At 39.1% G+C, this 21918-nt stretch overlaps 3 protein-coding genes across 5 annotated transcripts; 1 reads left to right on the top strand and 2 right to left on the bottom strand.

Moving 5' to 3' along the window:
- Positions 1 to 793: 793 nt before the first annotated feature.
- On the top strand, positions 794 to 9074 carry LOC111293566 (putative UDP-N-acetylglucosamine--peptide N-acetylglucosaminyltransferase SEC). Of its 3 annotated transcripts, none has more exons than XM_022886304.2 (27): positions 794 to 1126; positions 1572 to 1717; positions 1799 to 1897; positions 2015 to 2065; positions 2180 to 2296; positions 2501 to 2557; positions 3045 to 3164; positions 3397 to 3459; positions 3562 to 3640; positions 4097 to 4206; positions 4315 to 4368; positions 4443 to 4510; positions 4611 to 4713; positions 4826 to 5028; positions 5642 to 5738; positions 5910 to 5981; positions 6124 to 6200; positions 6286 to 6487; positions 6561 to 6728; positions 6979 to 7089; positions 7167 to 7253; positions 7375 to 7502; positions 7581 to 7663; positions 7750 to 7855; positions 7944 to 8090; positions 8540 to 8660; positions 8745 to 9074. In XM_022886304.2, exons 1-27 carry the CDS (start codon positions 937 to 939, stop codon positions 8856 to 8858), a joined length of 2973 nt encoding a protein of 990 aa, XP_022742039.2. In that variant the 5' UTR covers positions 794 to 936; the 3' UTR covers positions 8859 to 9074. The 3 variants fall into 3 exon arrangements, with proteins under 3 accessions (XP_022742039.2, XP_089599253.1, XP_022742040.2); XM_089743127.1 differs by having other exon boundaries at positions 4446 to 4510; XM_022886305.2 differs by lacking the exon at positions 4315 to 4368.
- A 587-nt stretch (positions 9075 to 9661) lies between these two features.
- LOC111293568 (germin-like protein subfamily 1 member 14) lies at positions 9662 to 10593 on the bottom strand. Its single transcript, XM_022886307.2, has 2 exons — positions 10344 to 10593; positions 9662 to 10253 (listed from the first exon to the last, which is right to left on the bottom strand). The coding sequence occupies exons 1-2, from the start codon at positions 10468 to 10470 to the stop codon at positions 9715 to 9717; spliced, it is 666 nt and encodes a 221-aa protein (XP_022742042.1). The 5' UTR covers positions 10471 to 10593; the 3' UTR covers positions 9662 to 9714.
- Positions 10594 to 13636: 3043 nt separating this feature from the next.
- On the bottom strand, positions 13637 to 14755 carry LOC111295115 (germin-like protein subfamily 1 member 18). The gene is made up of 2 exons (XM_022888487.2): positions 14557 to 14755; positions 13637 to 14383 (listed from the first exon to the last, which is right to left on the bottom strand). Exons 1-2 carry the CDS (start codon positions 14681 to 14683, stop codon positions 13836 to 13838), a joined length of 675 nt encoding a protein of 224 aa, XP_022744222.2. The 5' UTR covers positions 14684 to 14755; the 3' UTR covers positions 13637 to 13835.
- Positions 14756 to 21918: the final 7163 nt, after the last annotated feature.

Raw genomic sequence — 21918 nt, forward strand, 5'->3', positions numbered from 1 at the left:
AAGTCATTTTTTCAAGCAATTTATATAATAGACGGTGATAAATTTTTTAAAGAATTTTTTTTTATTGCATATATATGTTTATATTTTTTTAATTTTTATAGTCATGATTTATTAGTTTTATAATTGAGAGTAGTATTTGAGTTCAAAATAAATTCAAAATAGTTTTATTTTTATTGTCATGATTTTCTTTTAATACAAGATTTCTCAGTTTCATACCAATTGAGTTTTTTATAATATTAAAAGATTTAAAAATCTATTAATAAGTTAATTTATTAATTAAAATTTTATTTATTTATATTTTATAATAGAATTACATATTTACATGCAAAGTACCTAAATAAAAGCATAGATATGGAGGAATTTTTGAATTGACGGAAATAATTATTGTTGTTCAGTATATTTTTAAATTATCATTGTAAATATTTTTTTATTATTAATAAAATTTATCTAATTTATAATTGTTTGATAATAAACAAAAAAGAATAAAATTTACATTTAATTATTTTATTTGAAAATTTTAATTTACATTAGTGTTAAAAAGTAAATAAATATATTTGATAAATGAAAATTTTAAAAAATTTACATTAAATTTTTTATTTTTATAATGCAATTGCTAAGATAATCTCCCAAACAGGTCGTCAAATCAAACTAGATACGTGTCAGTAACAAACCGAATCTTCTTTTTTGTTTTCCCCTATCACCAAACGGCCTAATCTCTTCCTTACACGTACAAATCGACGGCTCAGATTTCCCATCTATTCACTATATAAACTCCCCATCAACAGTTCTTAGTGAAATGGGGGAAACAGCCTGAACAAAAAAAAACACTGTAAGAAACTGTGGCGTTTGATCGAGCCGTTTGATCTGATAAATTTCGAAACTTTTTTTTTTTTTTTTTGCGGTTTGATGATTGGATTTTGTTGAGGGAGATCGGAGATGTTGTCGATGCAAAACGGAGTGGGGATCTCTAGGGCTGCTCCGTACGGTACCGGAGTCGTCGATAGATCTAATGATACCTCCAACGGGGAGGCGGTGGCTGCTGGCAAAGCCGCCGTTTATGCGGTAAAGCCGGAGCCGGCTTCTTCGCTCGGTATTGTGCTTCATAAAGGACATGATTCACATGAAGGTTCGTTTCTTCATTGTTTTTCATATCAATGTTCTTTCTAAATTATTGTTGTTTCTTAATTGTTGGATCTTCAATACTCTCTTGTCCAAAGAAAAAAAATTTAATGCTCGAAAATTTTAGACCATTACAGTTGATTTAAAAAAAAAAAACTTTTTTTTTGAAATTTGATCATAAAAAGTTTTTATTGGATTTTAAAAGCTGTATTTTCAGTTAGATCTGCCTTTTTTTTTTTTTTTAAATCATTTTGATACAAATTTTAGACTTTGATTCTTTTATTTATCATCTTTTTTTTTGTATAATTCTTCAAAATTGAAATAAATTACAGATTTTATACCTTTTTGAAGAATTTATTATATATATTTTTTACTGTTCTAAATTGGTTGAATCTTTTATCAGTCTAAATTTTTAGTTGGCTGATGTGGCTGTTGATTTAATGTTGATGCAGTTGATGAAGATATGCACTTGGCTCTAGCTCATCAAATGTATAAATCCGGAAACTACAAAGAAGCATTGGATCATAGCAATGCTGTTTATGATCAAAACCCGCTTCGTACTGATAATCTGCTTCTTTTGGGTGCTATCTATTATCAGGTTAAAAAAAAATTACCTTTTTCATCTTTTATATGGGGACATGATTTTGTAGTTTTCTAATCTTTTTGTGTATGTGTACAGTTGCAAGATTATGATATGTGCATTACCAAAAATGAAGAAGCACTTCAAATTGATCCTCGTTTCGCTGAGTGTTATGGGAACATGGCAAATGCTTGGAAGGTACTTATTTAATCTCTACATTGATTTTTTGAAACTAAATTAAAAATGAATCTTAAAAAAGAAGGTTTTTTGAAGAACTGAAACTGATGGAGGCGTGCTATTTTCCCTAATTTGTAGGAAAAAGGCGATATTGATGTTGCCATTCGTTACTATATGATTGCAATTGAGGTTTGTTTATAGTTATAAAACTTTCTCTTTTGTTAGTAATGGTTTTTGTTCCTCCCTTGCTAGTGGAATCCATTGTTAGTTTGTTGATCTTTGTTTGAAATTGCATTGCTGCAGCTTCGACCAAACTTTGCTGATGCATGGTCAAATTTAGCTAGTGCTTACATGCGAAAAGGAAGATTTAATGAGGCTGCACAGTGTTGCCGTCAGGCGCTGCAATTAAATCCTCTTTTGGTATATTTTGATCTGGTTATATCTTATTATAATCCACTTAAATGTTCTAAACTTCTAAGTCAACAGGAATTTCTGCATTTCAATTTCTGTTTTTTGTTTGTTCCTTTGTTTTCTTAACAACTGAGACACATCATTTAAGGTTTCAGTTAAACTTTTAGGCCTATGTGTAAGATTTTCTGACTTAATCTTTTAATTGCTTTGCAGGTTGATGCTCATAGTAACCTTGGAAATCTAATGAAGGCACAAGGGCTGGTGCAAGAAGTAAGTGTCAATAAATGAAATGTTTATACAGTTTGATAGCTCATCTAGATAACTAGTAGCCAGGGATGTGAATTCTTGGGCTGAACTAAGGTAACTGATGTAATTGGTCACCATTGGTGACTACCATGTTGAACATCTGCAATTAGGATTTTGGTTGGACCTCATTCTATCCATGTTGTGTTGGAAGTGGTCTAATCTTTTGCCTACTGTGAGTTTATGCTCATTGCTGGGTTAACCTGGCCTAGACTCTTATCATCTTGCCTGAACAGAATGAGAGGGGAAAACATCCTTCCCATATTTAAATTTTCGTAGTGTCTTTATCCGGTAAGTTACTGATATAAGTAATTCATGTGTGGAACTGTGTCTATCACAGTTCAATACAGATATCAAGTTGTTATCTACAGGCCAGGGCTCAGATGATGGTTGCTCTTGTTGTAACTTCCATCTGCAAAGACTCGAAATTGTCAGAATCTAACGTTTTGTGCAGGCTTACAGTTGCTACCTTGAGGCTTTACGGATACAGCCAACGTTTGCCATTGCATGGTCAAATCTTGCGGGTCTTTTCATGGATTCGGGTGACTTAAATAGAGCACTTCAGTATTACAAGGTATGCAGAATCTTGTTTCCATCATTGTTTCTTTTGTTGTTTTTGTCTTGTTCAAATGCTGTAATTTTCATTGTCTTGCTTGCAAAAGATATGGCATGACAAATTTTTTTATGTGTTGGTTCTTTTTTAATAATTTTGTATGAGATAATCTACCATTTTCGCCCTACTTGATTTTAGTCGTAAGAACTGTTTTATCATGTAGTTATACTGATTTATAAATTTTAAATCACAGGAAGCTGTTAAACTCAAGCCCACATTTCCTGATGCCTATTTAAATCTTGGGAATATATACAAGGTAAGCCATCTTGCTTTGTGCCCATAAGTTGGGTTGGTGCAAGTGCATGGACCGATCTTCTTGTATTGGACAAAAACAAGATATCTCTTTTGCCTTTTCCAGGCTTTGGGGATGCCTCAGGAGGCTATTGTTTGTTATCAGCGTGCTGTTCAGACTCGGCCAAACAATCCAATAGCTTTGGGTAAGAGCTACCACATCACATGGATCCCGTATATCTTCTCTTTTATTAAGGTTGAAATTTTAAGATTAGTTGCATTTGACTTGATTGGAGGTATATATATATATATATATATATATATATATATATATATATTTCAGCTTTTGCTTTAGTCAAAGGCAGCAAGACTTGTTAGGTTTTTTCTTTGTCACTTTATTTGTTTTGTGCAGTAATTTTACTTTGCATTTTTAATTTCTTAATATCTCTTTCTTATATATTAACCTCAAAGTCACTATGTCTAGTCCTTGCTGTTTTTGGAAGTTGGGGTCCCAGCCTACATGATAAAGTGTGATGTAACTGCTGAGTATTTTTGTGCATAGAGTTATTGTTGAAGTTAGTCATGTTAATTTATGTTAATTTGTTTTGGCCAACGTTAATTTATGTTATTGAAGTACCAGGTTGTATGACTCTATGGTGCAGGGAATCTGGCTAGTACGTACTATGAACGAGGTCAACTGGATCTGGCAATCCTCCATTATAAGCAAGCTATTGCCTCTGACCGAAGATTTTTGGAGGCTTACAACAATTTGGTTGGTTTTCTCAATTTGTGTCAGAGTATAAACATTATAGTTAGTATCTATGCTTTTGCTTTTAAAGTTGTTGCTAGCTTGAATTTGCTTTTAACTATTGACTTGAAGGGAAATGCATTGAAAGATGTGGGCCGTGTTGATGAGGCAATTCAATGCTATAACGTAGGTTCTTTTCTGGTCATCTGGGCTTTATTTTCACTCATTTACTGTTATTGATCTTTTGATGGTGGGTGCAGCAATGTCTCACATTGCAACCTAATCATCCACAAGCTCTTACGAACCTTGGGAACATATATATGGAATGGTACACTATCCACAAATTCTTGACATCTGAATGATCAAAATTCAGTTCACGATGAGTTTCTAGAGAATGGTATTTTTACAAGGTGTTTTGAAACTCACAGGAACATGGTTGCTGCTGCCACTTCGTACTATAAGGCTACATTGGCTGTCACAACAGGGCTGTCTGCTCCATTCAACAACCTTGCTGTAATCTATAAGCAACAGGTTATTCTTTGGTGTTTGATTTTCTGTGTTTCCTTTGATACTAAATGGATGTTAGTAAGTGCGCTTCTTTCTTTCCCTCCGGTATTTAATGAGTATCATAATTCTACTATAGGGAAATTACGTGGAAGCTATTTCTTGTTACAATGAGGTTTTGCGGATTGATCCTTTGGCAGCTGATGGGCTTGTAAATAGGGGTAACACTTACAAGGAGATTGGTAGAGTGAGTGAAGCAATTCAAGATTATATTTGTGCTATTAATATCCGGCCAAATATGGCTGAAGCCCATGCAAATCTGGCTTCTGCTTATAAGGATAGGTAATTTCATTCATTCCCACCATATCCTTTTATTGTTCACATTCCTTGGTAATAGAAACCATTTTTGTTAGGACATTTTGTTAGGGTCACTAGCATCTTTTTACGGGGCACTTAGAAAGCGGGGACTTTTCCTTTGGTATTTTCTTTTTTGCTTTGAGCTTGAGTAAAATCTTTGAGCTCTTTGTCCCTTGCCTTTCGCTAATGATTCCTTTTGAGTTTTGGTTCTTACTCTCTGTTTTGTGAAGATATTTTTCAGACTCGTTTTTGTATTCCCTGCATTGAGGGTCAATAGCGGTGTAATTTGCTTCGATATGAGTATCTCATCTTCCTTGTATAGTTTGATTGCGCTTTTTGAATATTTTAGAAAGTCCTAAGATCTGTTTCTTTGTCTCGTCTTTTGTGATTAACCTTTATAGCTCAAAAAAGAAAAAAAACCAATGGGAGGTTGATGTTTCATCCAAAATATGGAAAAACCAATATGATGCATCCAACTTTTGTCAGTGTAAAGTTTATTTATGACATCTATTTAACATCTGCTCTATTGGGGTGAGGAAACTGCCTTTTGATCTTCTAACAATTTGGTAATATTGAGTTGGGTTTACTTGTAATGCAGTGGACATGTGGAGGCTGCTGTTAAAAGCTATAAGCAGGCATTGCTTCTTCGACAAGAGTTTCCTGAAGCAACTTGTAACCTTCTACATACATTACAGGTATCATGGCTGGAATTTTAATGCACTATGGAATTAGTTTAAGCTAGCTCAAAAAGTAAAATTAGTATCTAGTTAAAAGCTACTTTTACAACCATTAGATATCATTTTATATAGTTGTAGGAAGCATTTTGAATTGAGATAAACTCATCTAATTTTATTTTATATTTCCAGTGTGTGTGCAGCTGGGAGGATCGTGATAAAATGTTTACTGAAGTTGAAGGCATTATCCGAAGGCAGATTAATGTGAGTATTGACATGCTTGTACTTTTTCCGTTTCCTTGTAATATATGTTATTTTTTATTATATCTTTTTTTAAAGACCAGCAACTTCTTCCATAGTATTTCCTTCTTCAATTCACTTAACCTCAATAATTCCTTTATCCCAGATGTCAGTTCTTCCTAGTGTGCAACCTTTCCATGCCATTGCATATCCCATTGATCCGATGCTTGCACTTGATATAAGGTATAAATTTCTTTTCATGGCACCATATGTAATTTACTGTGGTGAACTAGAGTTTTTTCTTAGTATTTCTTCCCTTCTCTTGCAGTTGTAAATATGCTGCTCATTGCTCCATGATTGCATCTCGTTTTGCTCTCCCTTCTTTCAACCATCCTGCTCCAATTCCTATTAAGCGCAATGGTGGAAATGAGAGGCTAAGAGTCGGTTATGTGAGCAGTGACTTCGGCAATCACCCCTTGTCACACCTCATGGGATCAGTGTTTGGCATGCACAACAGGGAGAATGTTGAGGTTGTTTTTTTTTGTTAATCTCATTATGTTAGAACTCTCTGGATGATTAAACATAAAAACATGGTGTTTGCAGGTATATTGCTATGCCTTGAGTCAAAATGATGGCACTGAATGGAGACAGCGTATCCAGTCAGAAGCTGAGCATTTTATAGATGTCTCAGCCATGTCATCAGATGTGATTGCCAAAATGATTAATGAGGATGGAATACAAATCCTTATCAACCTGAATGGTTATACTAAGGTATATCATGTTTAATTTACTCCTCCTTTGAGGAACCTAATTTTAATTTTCAGAGGTTTGCTATATTGAGTTATTTTTTGATATCATAGAGAAAAATCTATTTGAGTTCCATTCTTTTAATTTTTTGGCTTTTGTGGTGCCTATTTTATGTAATGTATGGTGCTGAAAAGTCTGTTCTATATTACACTTCTGAATTGTCAACATTATGACTATGAAATTTTAATATGAAATGCCCTGCTCGATAATACAGGGGGCGAGGAATGAAATTTTTGCCATGCAGTCTGCACCTATACAGGTTTCATACATGGGATTTCCTGGGACTACTGGGGCAAATTACATTGATTACTTGGTCACTGATGAGGTAGAAATCGAGGCCTTACATAACCCTTCAATGATTCATATTTTCTTTGTCTAACATGCTATTTTGTTTTCTTTCAGTTTGTTTCACCTTTGCGCTATTCACGTATTTATTCTGAGAAGCTTGTCCATCTCCCTCATTGCTACTTTGTTAATGATTATAAGCAGGTGAGTTTTTTTTTTTTTTAACAGTGCAATAAAATAGAATCTATTTGTTGTCAGTAAACTCTTATAATGTGCTGTCATTTAGACAATAAAGGCCTGATACTATGGCTATTAATGTTTGCAGAAAAATCGTGATGTGTTGGATCCAACTTGTCAGCTCAAGCGATCTGATTATGGTCTTCCAGAAGATAAATTTATTTTTGCATGCTTCAACCAATTGTATAAAATGGATCCTGAAATCTTTAATACTTGGTAGTATGACGATGATCCCGATTTTTGGTAATTTCCCATATTTTGTCATTTCACTTGTATACTTATTTTATCATTCAGGTGTAATATTCTTAAGCGTGTACCAAGTAGTGCACTTTGGCTCCTCAGATTCCCAGCTGCTGGAGAAATGAGACTGCGAGCATGTAGGTTCTACTAGTTCATATTTCTTATAAGAATGCAACCTTCATGATATTGGGGTTTTTATTGGTTTTGATGGTCTTTATTTCAGATGCTATCGCACAAGGGGTACAGCCTGAACAAATTATTTTCACAGATGTTGCAATGAAACATGAACATATAAGGCGCAGTGCTTTAGCTGATCTATTTCTCGACACGTAACTATTCTCTTCCTTCTCTCTTTCTTTAGCAGCATTATTTTGATTTGGATTTCAGTAATGATGGTTGCATTATTCTTCTTTCTAGGCCTTTATGCAATGCACATACCACTGGAACAGATGTATTATGGGCTGGTTTACCGATTGTGACTCTGCCTCTTGAGAAAATGGCTACAAGGGTTGCTGGATCACTTTGTCTAGCCACTGGTTTGGGGGAGGAGATGATTGTGAACAGGTAAGTGTTTTTAACATTGTCCTTGGAGAATATGGATTTGTACAAGATAATGTTATGAATAATGCTTAAACTATAGTCAAAATTTTAATGTGATACCTAAATTCTACTGTGATATTTGAATTATAAATTTATTAATTAATGTAATATTTGGAGTTTTTTGTCTGTTACTTTTTATCATTTAGAGTTAATCATATTAGAGATGAGTACCATATTAATTAATAAATTCATAATTAAGGTATCATGTTAGAAATTTTTAAAATTCATATATCATATGAAAATGAAATTCAGGACTTTTCATAACATTAACTTATTTGTATAAAATCATATTAAATTCATTTTTGTACGATCTGAGTTGGACATATCCTCTTGGACATATCCTCTTGTATCTAATTATCATTCTATGCCTTTATTTGCCATTTATGTTATTGTAATTTCTTCCTGCTTTACAGTATGAAGGAATATGAGGAAAGGGCCGTCTCTTTGGCATTAAACAGACCGAAACTCCTGGCTCTCACAAATAAACTCAAGGCAGCTCGTTTAACTTGCCCTCTTTTCGACACAGCACGATGGGTAAAGCTTAATTGACGCATCTGTTATTATTTTTGTATTATCTATTGATAAATAAATAAACTGTTTACTTGTAAACCGTGGCAGGTGCGGAATCTGGAGAGGTCATACTTCAAAATGTGGAGTCTTTATTGCTCAGGGCAGCAGCCCCAGCATTTCAAAGTCACTGAAAATGACTTTGATTTCCCTTATGATAGATAGGACCAAACGGGGATTGTAGATAAGATTCAGAGGATATAAGAAAAAAAAAATTTCCTTAGTAAAAAGATTGTTGAGGGTTTATTCAAAATAGAGATGTGTTTCTGATATTTTTATGCAGATGCATAAAAATCTCTGTATTGCCCTAAATTTAAACAAGTGGCAAAGACTAAAGAGTTCTGGCAGAAGAAATGAAATTACTACTACAATTTTTATTTACCTGATCATTCATGTCTCTTGGAAATTTGCAGAAAGATTGTGTCTTGTCCTGATTCTTCAGCACAGAATGAGTTTCAGAGCAAGATTTATCCACGATGCGAAAGAAAGAAAAGGAAAGAAAAACGAATAGAGGTTAAGAATTGTTGGGTGAAAATGACTTCAAATTCTTTAATCCTGAATTGCAATTTGCCAGACAGCAAGAGTATTTTAGTAAACTGTTATATCACCATCAATAACTGACCGTGTGATTCTTTAATTAACTCCCGTCATTATTTAACAAATGAACCTCACCATTTTATCCAATCATCCATAACAAAATACAAAATAATTGTTTGAACCGTTGACCAGAATTGTTGACAGCCTAACAAAATACAAATTACAATAAGAACTTGAATCTCCATTTGTTCAAACTTTCAACACAAAGACAAAAGACACTAGTTCGTTTTTCAGTGTCACTCCCTTCATGATTTAACTTACTAAACACAAGCATAGACAGACTAATTGCTATAGGAAAAAGGGAAACATAAACAATGTGGGGAGTACAAGATTGAAAAATGGAGAATGCATAAAAATTATTCAAAACAAAGAAGATAAAGGAGTACACTTTATTCAAGGAATTTCTTGATCAGTTGTTATCCCATCAGAACTGAGTCTGAAGATATTTCACCACTTCCTTGTCCAGTTTGAAGGCTTTACTAAGAACATCAGGGTTGATAGGTGGTTTAGAGCCAAAGACTGCATTTGCAATAGTGATAACACCTGGATTTTGGCTGCTGAGACCAGCTAAGGCAATGGCATTAGTTTTCCCGACATTGAACTGGAAGTGAATGAGACCAACAGGGAAAACAAACACATCTCCTGTCTTCAGGACCTTGGTGATGAAGCGATTGTCCGGATTGGAGGTCACAAAGCCAACATAAAGTGTACCCTTTGCCACAACTAGGATCTCTGTGCCACGAGGGTGAGTGTGAGGAGGGTTTAGGCCACCATTAGGTGCATAGTCAATTCGAGCCAGCGATATATCAAGAGTGTTAAGTCCTGGTATTTGGTCAACATTGACAGGAGTGACTTTTGATCCCACTGCATTTGATGTGTTTCCTGCTTTTTCGAGCCCTGAAAAGAAGAAGTCATCTGCAGTGGCAAGCTTTGGATCCTTGCACAACTTACCATTTACAAACACTGGATGAAAAGAAAATGATGATGGTTAATACAAATACAAGCAAAAGTTAGTGTACATGGTAAGGTTATCATGACGAACTAAATGCATACCAGCATTCTTGGTGCCATTGACGGCTACACAGAAGTCCTGGAGAGGGCTAGGGTCTGAGGCTGAGGCAAATGTAGAAGCCAAAGCCAAGAGGGAAAAAGTTACAAGGAAATTGTTCACTCCTTTCATTTTGGATCACTTTGCTATATACTTCTAGTACTTCTTTGCTATTTGCTTGGAGGAGAGGTGAGAAATTTTACTTGGCAGACAAGGACTATATATAGATGAAGATCCAGTACAGTAGTACTAATTATCTCATATATTCCAGTTTTGTTTATGCTATATTCCCCAAGAATATTTTTCATCTAGAGGTAGATTACAGGATTGAACCCATATATGAACTTTTCATTTGGATAATACAAAGTATACATAAATTATAGGATCACACTAGATATTGGGATTCCACCGCGTAGCACTTAGCTCATGTTCGATTGGTGATTGTTTTGATACTATTTGTGAAGATTTGCATCAAACCTGTGAAATATTATTCGTTTTAATCCGAAAGTTTTAAGGTTTTATTTTATAAAAAGCACTTTACAAATTTGAGCTTAAACTTCTACGTATATATATCATGGCAAAATTTCAGAGAGGGATGGGGCGTTACAAAAATGAAGCATGACAGCTCTGTTCCAACGGAAAGCAGTAGGTCAGCAGAAGACAAACAGGAACAAGTTAATCCGAAAAAACAAAATTAAACCAGCAAGACAAAGACCATCAAAATAGACAAATGAAGGCTACAGCAAGAATAAATAACAGAAGAGGTCGGAATTTAGCCCCAGTTCTGACAAAAAACTCTTACTATAGGCTTATCAGCAACTTTCAATTAGTAATTTAAATTCTCTTATATCAGGACAGAAAAGCTTCATCTTGAGACACCTATCATTCCTTTGATATTCTTTGTTCAGAACGCTACACGTAATGTAAGTCGAAAAATAATATTTATCAAAGGAAATTTTTTTTTCACTCAAGATTTAATCTATAAATGTTTGGTGAATGGCAGAATCACTTAGAACATTAAACAGTCTTGCTCTGAAACTAAAAGTAATGCTTCTTCTCAAACCACTTGATGACATTCAATCAGCATACACAATATTAGTCTTTTATCATTAGGGTCAGTTGGTGCATCCTATAGTTGATGAAACTAATCAGGTAAGCAAATTGTTGAAAAATGTGGCACCAACTAGCCGGCTAACTTGTATAATGTAATCAAGAGAAAATAATGAAGAGTAGTTGAAAAAATTGGGAGGTGATGATGACATTGAACCATAAGCCAGTCAGAAAACGTATAATAGAAAATAATGTAACAGATTGCAAACATCCAACACTAATGTCCATAGCCGACCAAGTATTCCAAAATTTCTATTTTTATAACACAAATCATGCTAGTAGTCTTCCATTATTCTAGACTTATCATAGTTTTTGTTTTGAGGAAGGATCACCAATTGAATCTGAGCTTAACTTAATTGGTTTATATAGTCACCTTTAAGAAATACCATTCAACAGGTAGGGATCAAATCCCAGCCCCTGCAATCAGTTTGCCTATTATCAGGCTGTAGCCTCTTTTCTACCAAAAAAAAAGAAAAAAGGATTACTAGTTATTGTTTTATACAAATTTGGTTTTGATATTTATTAGGTATCCTACGAAATAAATTTTCAGTCATTTATGGCAGTTTCTATTTCACACAGGTTCCTGTGGCTATTGGTCATATTTGTATTACTATTTTACTAGTAAATTATAATTCAAAATGAAGTTCCTATGTATATTTGAGGAAAAAAACTGGCATTCTCCATATAATTCGAAGACATAATGCTCGCTTGTTCATGATATCAATATTTTGGGTTATAAATCATCGTGATGGAGTTAACTTTGATCAGACTTCAATATTGTTCAGAGCAGAATGTACCATAAAAGTTTGCAGAAGGTTCGCTCAGTTGCTTGGTAGACAATCTACTGAAACAATATATCCAAGAAATGGTTGCTTATCATTTGCAATAGTTATATGGTGACAATCCTAGTAGCAGTTGTTCTGACTAATCCATTGGCCTCAAGGAAGGCCCTGAACTTGACGCTGGGCAAAAAAAACCAAGAGATTGAAGGGTCAAGGCCCATAATTCTTTCAGGTACCTATGAAAATCAGTTGATTGTCTGAAATATGTTCCATGCACTATTTGTAATCCTAGGATTTTTCAGATTCAATTTTATGAAACTAGGATTAATTAAATGTCTCTCTAAATCTTCTTTGAAGCATTGGGTCTTTGACTCTTATGAACAAATTTAGTGTATTCTGGATTCTGGCAAATAAGTTTGGAACTTTCCAAAACTTGCATGAAACATAAAATCAACCAATTATGGAAATCCTCTAATGTTTTGCATAAATTCACATGGCTAATTCCAAGGCCTTAATTAAAGTATCTTCCAGAGGATGCTTTCAATGAGATCTTTATAAAAGTTGAGATTGGGCCTTAATTTGGAACAAGCTGTAATAACTTAAAAAAAATCCAAAATCAACATACAAGGAGGATTAGATCAGCAAAGATACAAAAGCAGCATAAAGTTTTTATGCATTGATTCTGTGTTAACTTTATGGAAAAGAAGTGCTAAAAACAAGTTTATATCTGACGGCCTGCAGTTGGCACAAATTATGAGTAAATCATAATTTGCCAGTCACAAGTTGCCATTTCCTTGAAATTAACATTTATTAAAAAAAAATTTTGAGGCTGCAGGTTACTATTTAGTAAGTTTATAGATATATAGAAAGTGCATAACATATCATCAAATATAAACTCAAAAACAGTTTTGCATAGTCTTCTTCATATATCTTTTTCTTTTTCAAATTCATTATTTTCAATAGTGAAATAATTTAATTTATATCTGGAGTTGCTGCATACAGCCGGCAATTTTGTCAGCCAAAACTCCATTCATTCTTGTAGTTAGCATGGTCTAAGAAGCGTTAATGAGACAAAAACTAAAGCTAGTTTAAGGCTTCTGATTTTATCTCCAATCAATATATTATATGGTCTCAGTTGATAAAGTCTGTTCTCACATGTTCCTTGATGCTCAATCATATATGAGAACATTCTTAATTTCTTACAAGTGCAATTAACCATGCTACAGTGAAAATTTCCTGGTCTTTTGATCGCTTCAGTTAGCGAAAAATGAACGGGGGTACTTTGAATTGAATTGACCTCCGAGAACTGTTCCTTGATATTCAAAATTTTTTTTAGAGTAATGACTTGAATTTTGCCTGGTTAGGCTTTCACACGTGACAGAAAAGTAAACTTGAAGGCTTCTGTTACCTCAAAGACTTTGAATCAAATTTTTGTAAGTGATAACACGGTTTTATTCAATACTAGTTTTTTCATACATAAAATGATCTCAGATCACAAGGAGAGAGGAGACTGGACTATGGAGAGGTCCATTATCAACCAGCCTGTTTATCGTACGATGGTACCATACTAAGTGGAATAATATGATTTGGCTTTTAAGTTACTTGTTAACCTGATCCGAATCGGGACTGAAGATAGGTAACCGCTGTCTTGTCCAACTGGAAGGCCTTCGTGAGAACATTTGGATTGATTGTTGGGTTTGAGCCAAAGACTGAATCAGCAATAGTGACAGCCCCTGCATTTTGGCTGCTGAGACCAGCAAAGGCAACAGCCTTAGTTTCCCCTATATTGAACTGGAAGTGAATCAAACCGATCGGGAAAACAAAAACATCTCCAGGGTTTAGGACTTTAGTGAAGAGACGGTTTTCTGGGTTGGATGTAACAAAGCCAACGTAAAGTGTGCCCTCTACAACAACTAGGATCTCAGTTCCTCGAGGGTGAGTGTGAGGAGTGTTTAGGCCACCATAAGGCGCATAGTCGATTCGAACCAGAGATATGTCAAGAGTGTTAAGTCCTGGTATTTGGTCAACATTGACAGCAGTGACATTTGATCCAACTAGATTTGATGTGTTTCCTGGCTTGTTGAGGCCTGAATAGAAGAAGTCATCTGCTACTGTAAGCTTCGGGTCCTTGCAGAAGTTCCCGTTTACAAACACTGCAGGAAAGAAATGTTAGTTGATATATATCACATCATGCAACAGTAGCGCACCTTCAGCAATGTTATTATATTAAAATATTGCTCCCCTAAGCTGAATGTCCTTCAGCTCAGGCATTATTAGCATCATGATCATGAACAATAAAGTAAAGTTGACGCAGACGAATGCCTACCGCCATCCTTGGTGTCATTGATAGCCACACAAAAGTCGTGGAGAGGACTGGTGTCAAAGGCTGAGGCTAATGAGCAAGCAAAAGCCAAGAGGGCAAAAGCAGCAAGGATAGAGTGCATTCCTTTCATTATAGGACGTACAGGCAATGTTTTATCTGACTTTGCTAGTTGTTTGCTATTGTTTTGAAGAAGAGTGGGAAGCTTTGCAGGACAGACAGCTATTTATAGATGGAAACCAATGACCTGGGTCCCTATTTTCCATAACTAACAGGTAAAGACTTTTCAAGAGCAATCATTTTCAAATACTTTCAGTAAATTTATCCTGGTTTATTACTCATTCTATGTAGCCATATGCTTAAATTGCTGAAAAATGGCCATGAAAGTTGTCATGTCTCTGTCTATGGTGTTTTTGCAGTGTAGGTTGGAATTGAAAGTCAGACAATGAGATTGAAAAGAATCCAATCTTCTGTTGTTTGTCTCCGAATTCTACACTCTTTACTTTATGGTAAAGGTGTAATTGGTTAAGTTTAAATCAATATAGTATTAAGTACGAACTTAAGCTCGATTTTAAATTTAAGTCTTGAAATTTAACTTGAATTTGATTAAATTTTATTTTTTTTAGCTTGAATTTGATACGAAATAAAAATTGAGCTATTCAAACTCACTTGATTAAACTCGATTAGCATGTAAAAATAAGCTTTATTTTTATATTCAACAAAAGTTTAATTAAAATATATTAAAATATAAAATATAAAAGCTCGATTACGCTCGTGAACTACTCAAGCTGGGTGTCATGGTCAGGCTTTGGTCCTACCATGACTGACCCTGGACCAAGCAGCGGTCGAGACCGAGTTGACGGGAAAGCGGTTCTAAGGAATGCGGGCGTGCATTCGGAGCTTGGGAACATGATGCTAACATGTTGTAGGGGCAATGGGAGCCCTGAGCCGTAAGATACGCGGGAAAGTTCGGGACAGTGATCGGACACCCCCAAGCCAAGTAGCCTGGTGGGTGCCATCTGTGGAAGCAGTGTGCGGGCGTTCTGAGCATGGGAATAGGTTAGGGACATTGCGTGTGGATGGTCCATGCCCTAAACCTTGAGATATGCAGGTAAGTATAAGGCATTACACCGATGCCCTAGGACCAGCTAGTCAGACAGGTGTTGTCGGTCGAAGCCATGTGCGGGCACCTTCGAGTGGGTTGGTGGAGCAACGAGCAGAATCAAAGAGCATTGGTGACCAAGAGGAAGGTTACGAGGCCCTGAGTTAGCCGAAGAAAGGCCCTGAGGGGGCTGGGCAGAAAAGTGTCCCTGTTTCAAACATTCTTACGATCACTAGTAGCATATTGAGAAAATCTCTAACGCTCTTTATAGGGGGACGACTGGTGTCAGCTCTCCACCACCCCCTTGGCTAGCGGGCAGACGGGGGCCTGGCTAGTCTGAAGTGAGCTACTCCTAGGCACTCGTGGTGTCTAGGTGGGCGGACATCGTAGGGTCACGAGCGTAGCACGATGTTTCCTCGGGTAAGGTAAACCCGGGGGCGATTGGGGCCGGCGGGCCTCGTATCGCGCCTTTGCGTTGAACCATGGGGTTGGACGGTAGAGACCGTTAGGCCCCTCGGTTTCCCCTCCTCGAGCCGAAAGGATCAGGTGATGGTGTTTACGTAGGAGGGATACTATCGAGCCAAAGGGATGCACAGGCTAGCTAGCGGGCACGCTGCTAGACCTCTGTGGCTAGTCGGACTGGTGGGCTACAGCTAGGGCAGTCCACCCAAGGACCCTTGCGGGACTGGACCACGCGATGGTATTCATGTAGGAGGGATGCCATCGAGCCGAGAGGATGCGCGGGCTAGCAGGCAGGCACGCTGCTAGGCCCCAGTGGCTAGTCGGGCAGCTGGTGTGCTGCAGCTGAGGCAGTCCACCTGAGTTCCCTTGTGGGACTAGCATGATGTTGGGTGTCAATCATGCGTGCGAGTGGCCAATACTGATGCTAGAGGGTGTAAGCCCTAAGAACCGAGTCCCGTGGGACGAGTTGAGCCTAGAGGCTCCGAGCTGGCTGCTGACTAGCGTGAAGGGGATGCTTGCGTAAACTTGATACGGGAGCTTGCGTAAACTTGATACGGGAGCTTGCGTAAACTTGATACGGGAGCTTGCGTATCATATGTGCGGGTGTGGTGTTGGGTTCTCACCATGCCAAGATGTAATAACATCAAGAGAACTGGGGCTATGTGCCCCTACGAGATTCGAGGGTCGGGGCTCAAAGCATTAAGCCTTGCAGCCAGAGCTAGGTGCTCGTGGTCACTGGGAGAATCGTGGGTCGATGCGCGATGAGAGATAGGTTCCTCTTTATAGAGTTCAGAATAAGCCACCCTATGGGGATAAAAGCCAAAAAAAGCTTGTAGGCATGCGGCTTGAAGGGTCAGATTTGGTTGGTCCGCGAAGAAAAATGGACATGGTGAAGGCTGACCTTGACTATGAGTAGTCTTGGTGCCGCACAGTCGCGTGATTTCAGTAGGAGGAACGCGTGGACAGTGACATTTGGTATCAGAGCCTAGGTTGGCTCAGTGGCGAGATAGACACGACCCATGTGTGGGCCTTGTGGCGTAAAACTGAGGTGGTGCTAAGCTCAAATGGAGCTATCGAGACGCAAATATGGGTTATGTGCCGATAGAGGCTCGAAAATGAGCCAGCGATGCGTGCTGCGGGAAATATTGGGCTAATGTAAAATGGCTCTCGAGTAGACTCTTGGATGCCAAGCAAAAGGGCACTAGAGTCTAACTTCACCTTGGAAAAGGTGTTGGCATATGTTGCGGCATGTGATGCCTTTATGGTGGAAGGAACCGTAGTGAGACCGAGATGCGAAAAGGGGCTTACACCATGAAATGGTGTTGCGTAAGGCCACGTGGGTCGAGCGAACCTTATCCTGAAGGGGCAAGAGGTATCGAGTTTCAAGATTAATTACTAATGTGTGCACTTGCTGTATGGTGCAGGTGCCCCAGTGGGGGCGCAAGTCGAAGTATTCGGGTCCAAGCATGGAATTCTTGCACAAAGGAGTGTGGAGTGGCCAAAGATTGAAGCCACAAGTGGGATGGTCAGTGGACCATGTGCTGTGATGGTCAGTGGACCAGGAGTTCTCGTGGTCAGAGGATCACGGGGGCGTATGAATCGGTAAACCGAGTCTGTGTTGGCCGATGAGAAAGGCTTCACATGAGCTGTGGTGGTCGGTGGGCCACAACAGGGTGTAATCGGGCGAGACTAGAAAAAAAGGAAATGGCCAATTGACAAGGCCTTAGGCGTGTAGGTCAGTGGACCTTGAGGATTGAGCGGGTGAATCCCCGAGTCGAGCTAAGCAGTGAACCAGGTGTTTTGTTAGATCAGTGGATCTTTGAGTGTAAGTGGATTTTGGGATGCCCTAGGAACTGGGCCAGAGTCAAAACAATCGAGCAAGAGAACCATCGAAGAGATATGGTTGCACATAATATGGCGCTGAGTTTCGAGTAAAAGTGGAGGAGATCTATCAATTCCCCGTGAGACTGAGCCAAGATAGTGGAGCTTGGGTAATGGAGCATAGTGTTTAAGTCGGGGGCAAAGACCGAGTTAGCGCGCTTTAAGGTGCCGTCTTGGGGGCGGTTGGCCAGAGGGCCACACCTAGAGAGGTGACATTGGAGGGGCCGAGGGGACCCAAGTTGGGAGATGACCTAGGTGCTTGAATGCCACTGTGTTAGGGTCCTCATGTAGGGTGCCGTATGAGTGCGGTTGACCTAAGCACCACGTCCAGAGGGGCGCATCAGTGGGTTGATGCTGCAAGCGTGCAGTTGGTGTGAGGGGTCACGTCCGGTGGGACGCACCAATGAGTGGCAAAACGGGTGGTCATTCATTCTACTAAAGGTCATTGATCGACGAGGGCGCCTCAAGGTCGCAACATGACATGATCAAGAAATGAAGCCATGGTATGGCCCATATGGAACAACCAAGATTAAACGGATCGAGCAGGAATCGAGCTGAGCTGTAGGAGTGCGACAATGTGACCCATCTACATCAACAATGGACGAGTACTGTGGATGGTGCCTCGTGTGACGGGACCTCGACCCAATTCTTGAGGGCACAAGTGAGAGACATATGAGTAAATGTCAACTGTGTGCAACAAGATAGTTGGGTGTGGTCTAGGCGTCGATAAGGGCATCAACATAGTAAGTGGGGGAGAGTGTCATGGTCAGGCCTTGGTCCTACCATGACTGACCCTAGACCAAGCAGCGGTCGAGACCGAGCTAGCGGGAAAGTGGTTTTAAGGAATGCAGGCGTGCATTCGGAGCTTGGGAACATGATGCTAACATGTTGTAAGGGCAATGGGAGCCTTGAGCCACAAGATATGCGGGGAAGTTCGAGACAGTGATCGGACACCCCCAAGCCAAGTAGCCTGGCGGGTGCCATCTGTGGAAGCAGTGTGCGGGCGTTCTGAGCATGGGAATAGGTTAGGGACATTGCGTGTGGATGGTCCATGCCCTAAACCCTGAGATATGCAGGTAAGTATAAGGCATTACGCCGGTGCCCTAGGACCAGCTAGCCAGACAGGTGTTGTCGGTCGAAGCCATGTGCGGGCACCTTCGAGTGGGTTGGTGGAGCAACGAGCAGAATCAAGGAGCATTGGTGACCAAAAAGAAGGTTACGGGGCCATGAGTTAGCCGGAGAAAGGCCCTGAAGGGGTTGGGCAGAAAAGTGTCCCCGTTTCAAACATTCTTACGGTCACTGGTAGCATATTGAGAAAATCTCTAACGCTCTTTATAGGGGGACGACTGGTGTCAGCTCTCCACCACCCCCTTGGCTAGCGAGCAGACGGGGGCCTGGCTAGTCTGAAGTGAGCTACTCCTAGGCACTCGTGGTGTCTAGGTGGGCAGACATCGTAGGGTCACGAGCGTGGCACGATGTTTCCTCGGGTAAGGTAAACCCGAGGGCGGTTGGGGCCGACGGGCCTCGTATCGCACCTTTGCATTGAACCATGGGGTTGGACGGTAGAGACCGTTAGGCCCCTCGGTTTCCCCTCCTCGAGCCGGAAGGATCAGGTGATGGTGTTTACGTAGGAGGGATACCATCGAGCCAAAGGGATGCACGGGCTACCTAGTGGGCACGCTGCTAGACCCCTGTGGCCAGTCGGGCTGGTGGGCTACAGCTAGGGCAGTCCACCCAAGGACCCTTGCGGGACTGGACCACGCGATGATATTCATGTAGGAGGGATGCCATCGAGCCGAGAGGATGCGCGGGCTAGCAGGCAGGCACGCTACTAGGCCCCAGTGGCTAGTCGGGCAGCTGGTGTGCTGCAGCTGAGGCAGTCCACCTGAGTCCCCTTGCGGGACTAGCATGATGTTGGGTGTCAATCATGCGTGCGGGCGGTCAATGCTGATGCTAGAGGGTGTAAGCCTTAAGAACCGAGTCCCGTGGGACGAGTTGAGCCTAGGGGCTCTGAACTGGCTGCTGACCAGCGTGAAGGGGATGCTTGCGTAAACTTGATACGGGAGCTTGTGTAAACTTGATACCGGAGCTTGCGTATCATACGTGCGAGCGTGGTGTTGGGTTCTCACCATGCCAAGATGTAATAACATCAAGAGAACTGGGGCTATGTGCCCCTACGAGATTCGAGGGTCGGGGCTCGAAGCATTAAGCCTTGCGGCCAGAGCTAGGTGCTCGTGGTCACTGGGAGAACCGTGGGCCGATGCGCGATGAGAGATAGGTTCCTCTTTATAGAGTTCAGAATAAGCAACCCTACAGGGACAAAAGCCAGAAAAGGCTTGTGGGCATGCGGCTTGAAGGGTCAGATTTGGTTGGTCCGCGAAGAAAAATGGACATGGTGATGGCTGACCTTGACACTGAGTAGTCTTGGTGCTGCACGGTCGCGTGATTTTAGTAAGAGGAACGCATGGACAGTGACACTGGATATAAAAATACTTGAACTTGACTCGATTGATAAGTCGAATTATTCGAATTTAACTCGATAATAACTGAGTCAAATTTGAGTTTTATTCAAGTTAAATTCGAATAATTTACGAGTATTAATATATAATTTATACTCCTATCTTATGGGCTCTTACCTCTTATCCAATGCAATACCTCAAAAATATCTATCATCTGACTTTTCACCACCCAAGTTGAATGTTATAACTTATTAGACAGTATAATAAGTTAAAATTGCATATGATTTTCTACCTTATCATGCTATGAATGGTGGCCAGACATTTTGTTTCCCTTGGTGGTCTATTTTTTCTCTTTAATTCAATTAAGATAATAAATGTTCATTTATACTTTTATTATTTTGGTGCAACAGGCCAGCAGAGTTTACAATATAGAACTCAATGAAGTGATATACGAATAGCTTGATTCATGCAGCACAAATGCAATAAATTAATGTTAGGCTTAGAGCTTGTGATTTTATCTCTGAAGATATCTCAGTTTGAAAGGTCTATTCTGACATATTCATAGTTACTTAAGCTATGACGTTTATGCTTATCACATTGAAAACACAAAATTTCTTGTAAGATCAATTAACCTTGTTCTACCCAGAGCACTTTTTACTATTTGACCACTTAGCATATCTGGGGTGGTGTAGAACTGGTGCTGGAAGAAATGGTCTGAGAATTTTGAATAATCTGTTGGAACTCTTCTGAATTGAACACACCTTGAGTATTGAATATTATACACAGGCTTACTCTATGAACATTGAACTTAAAGCTTTCTATGTTCATTGAACTAACCAGCAAAGCAGATTGCTCAAAGAAAATAGCCAAATTACTTGCACAACTTGATCAAGGAAAATTAAGGAAGAGTTGTTAAAAGATTAACATTAAGCCACAAACAATCCACATTAAGCAAAAGAAATCACATGGTAAGGGGATTGGAGCGTTTAAGACTGATGTTCACAACCTACTTAACTTTAAGAAATTTCTTTCACGTGGCAAGTAAACGGTACATCAGAGTTTTGCTATTTTTAAGGGTTGTCGGTGAGATTAGTTTGGGTAATATTGAAAACAGCTATTGAGATGAGATTAATTACCATAGTGGTGAAATTGATTACTGTTATAGTAAAATTAAAATCGAGAAGAAAAAATGACTGTTAAAAACTTTACTCTAAAACTGAGATTAGTTTCTTGTCTTTGTGCCGTTTATCGGAGGGTAAAAAAAAAAAAAGAAAGAAGATGATGCAGGGGTACAAAGGGGAAGAAGGGCTGCGCTGGATAGAATGTTTTCTCACTGGTGCCTTAAGGTCCAGTGACGATTGGCACCTCCAGCACGGTCAGAGAAACTTCAATCGCACCGAAGCATGAGATCCAAACCTACTACAGAGGCAGTTGAAGCTTCAAATCGTGCCGCCTCGTTGATAA

The sequence above is a fragment of the Durio zibethinus genome, chromosome 14, assembly GCF_047325235.1.
Source record: "Durio zibethinus cultivar Kanyao isolate XHJ-2024 chromosome 14, ASM4732523v1, whole genome shotgun sequence".
In the NCBI taxonomy this organism is placed as follows: domain Eukaryota; kingdom Viridiplantae; phylum Streptophyta; class Magnoliopsida; order Malvales; family Malvaceae; genus Durio; species Durio zibethinus.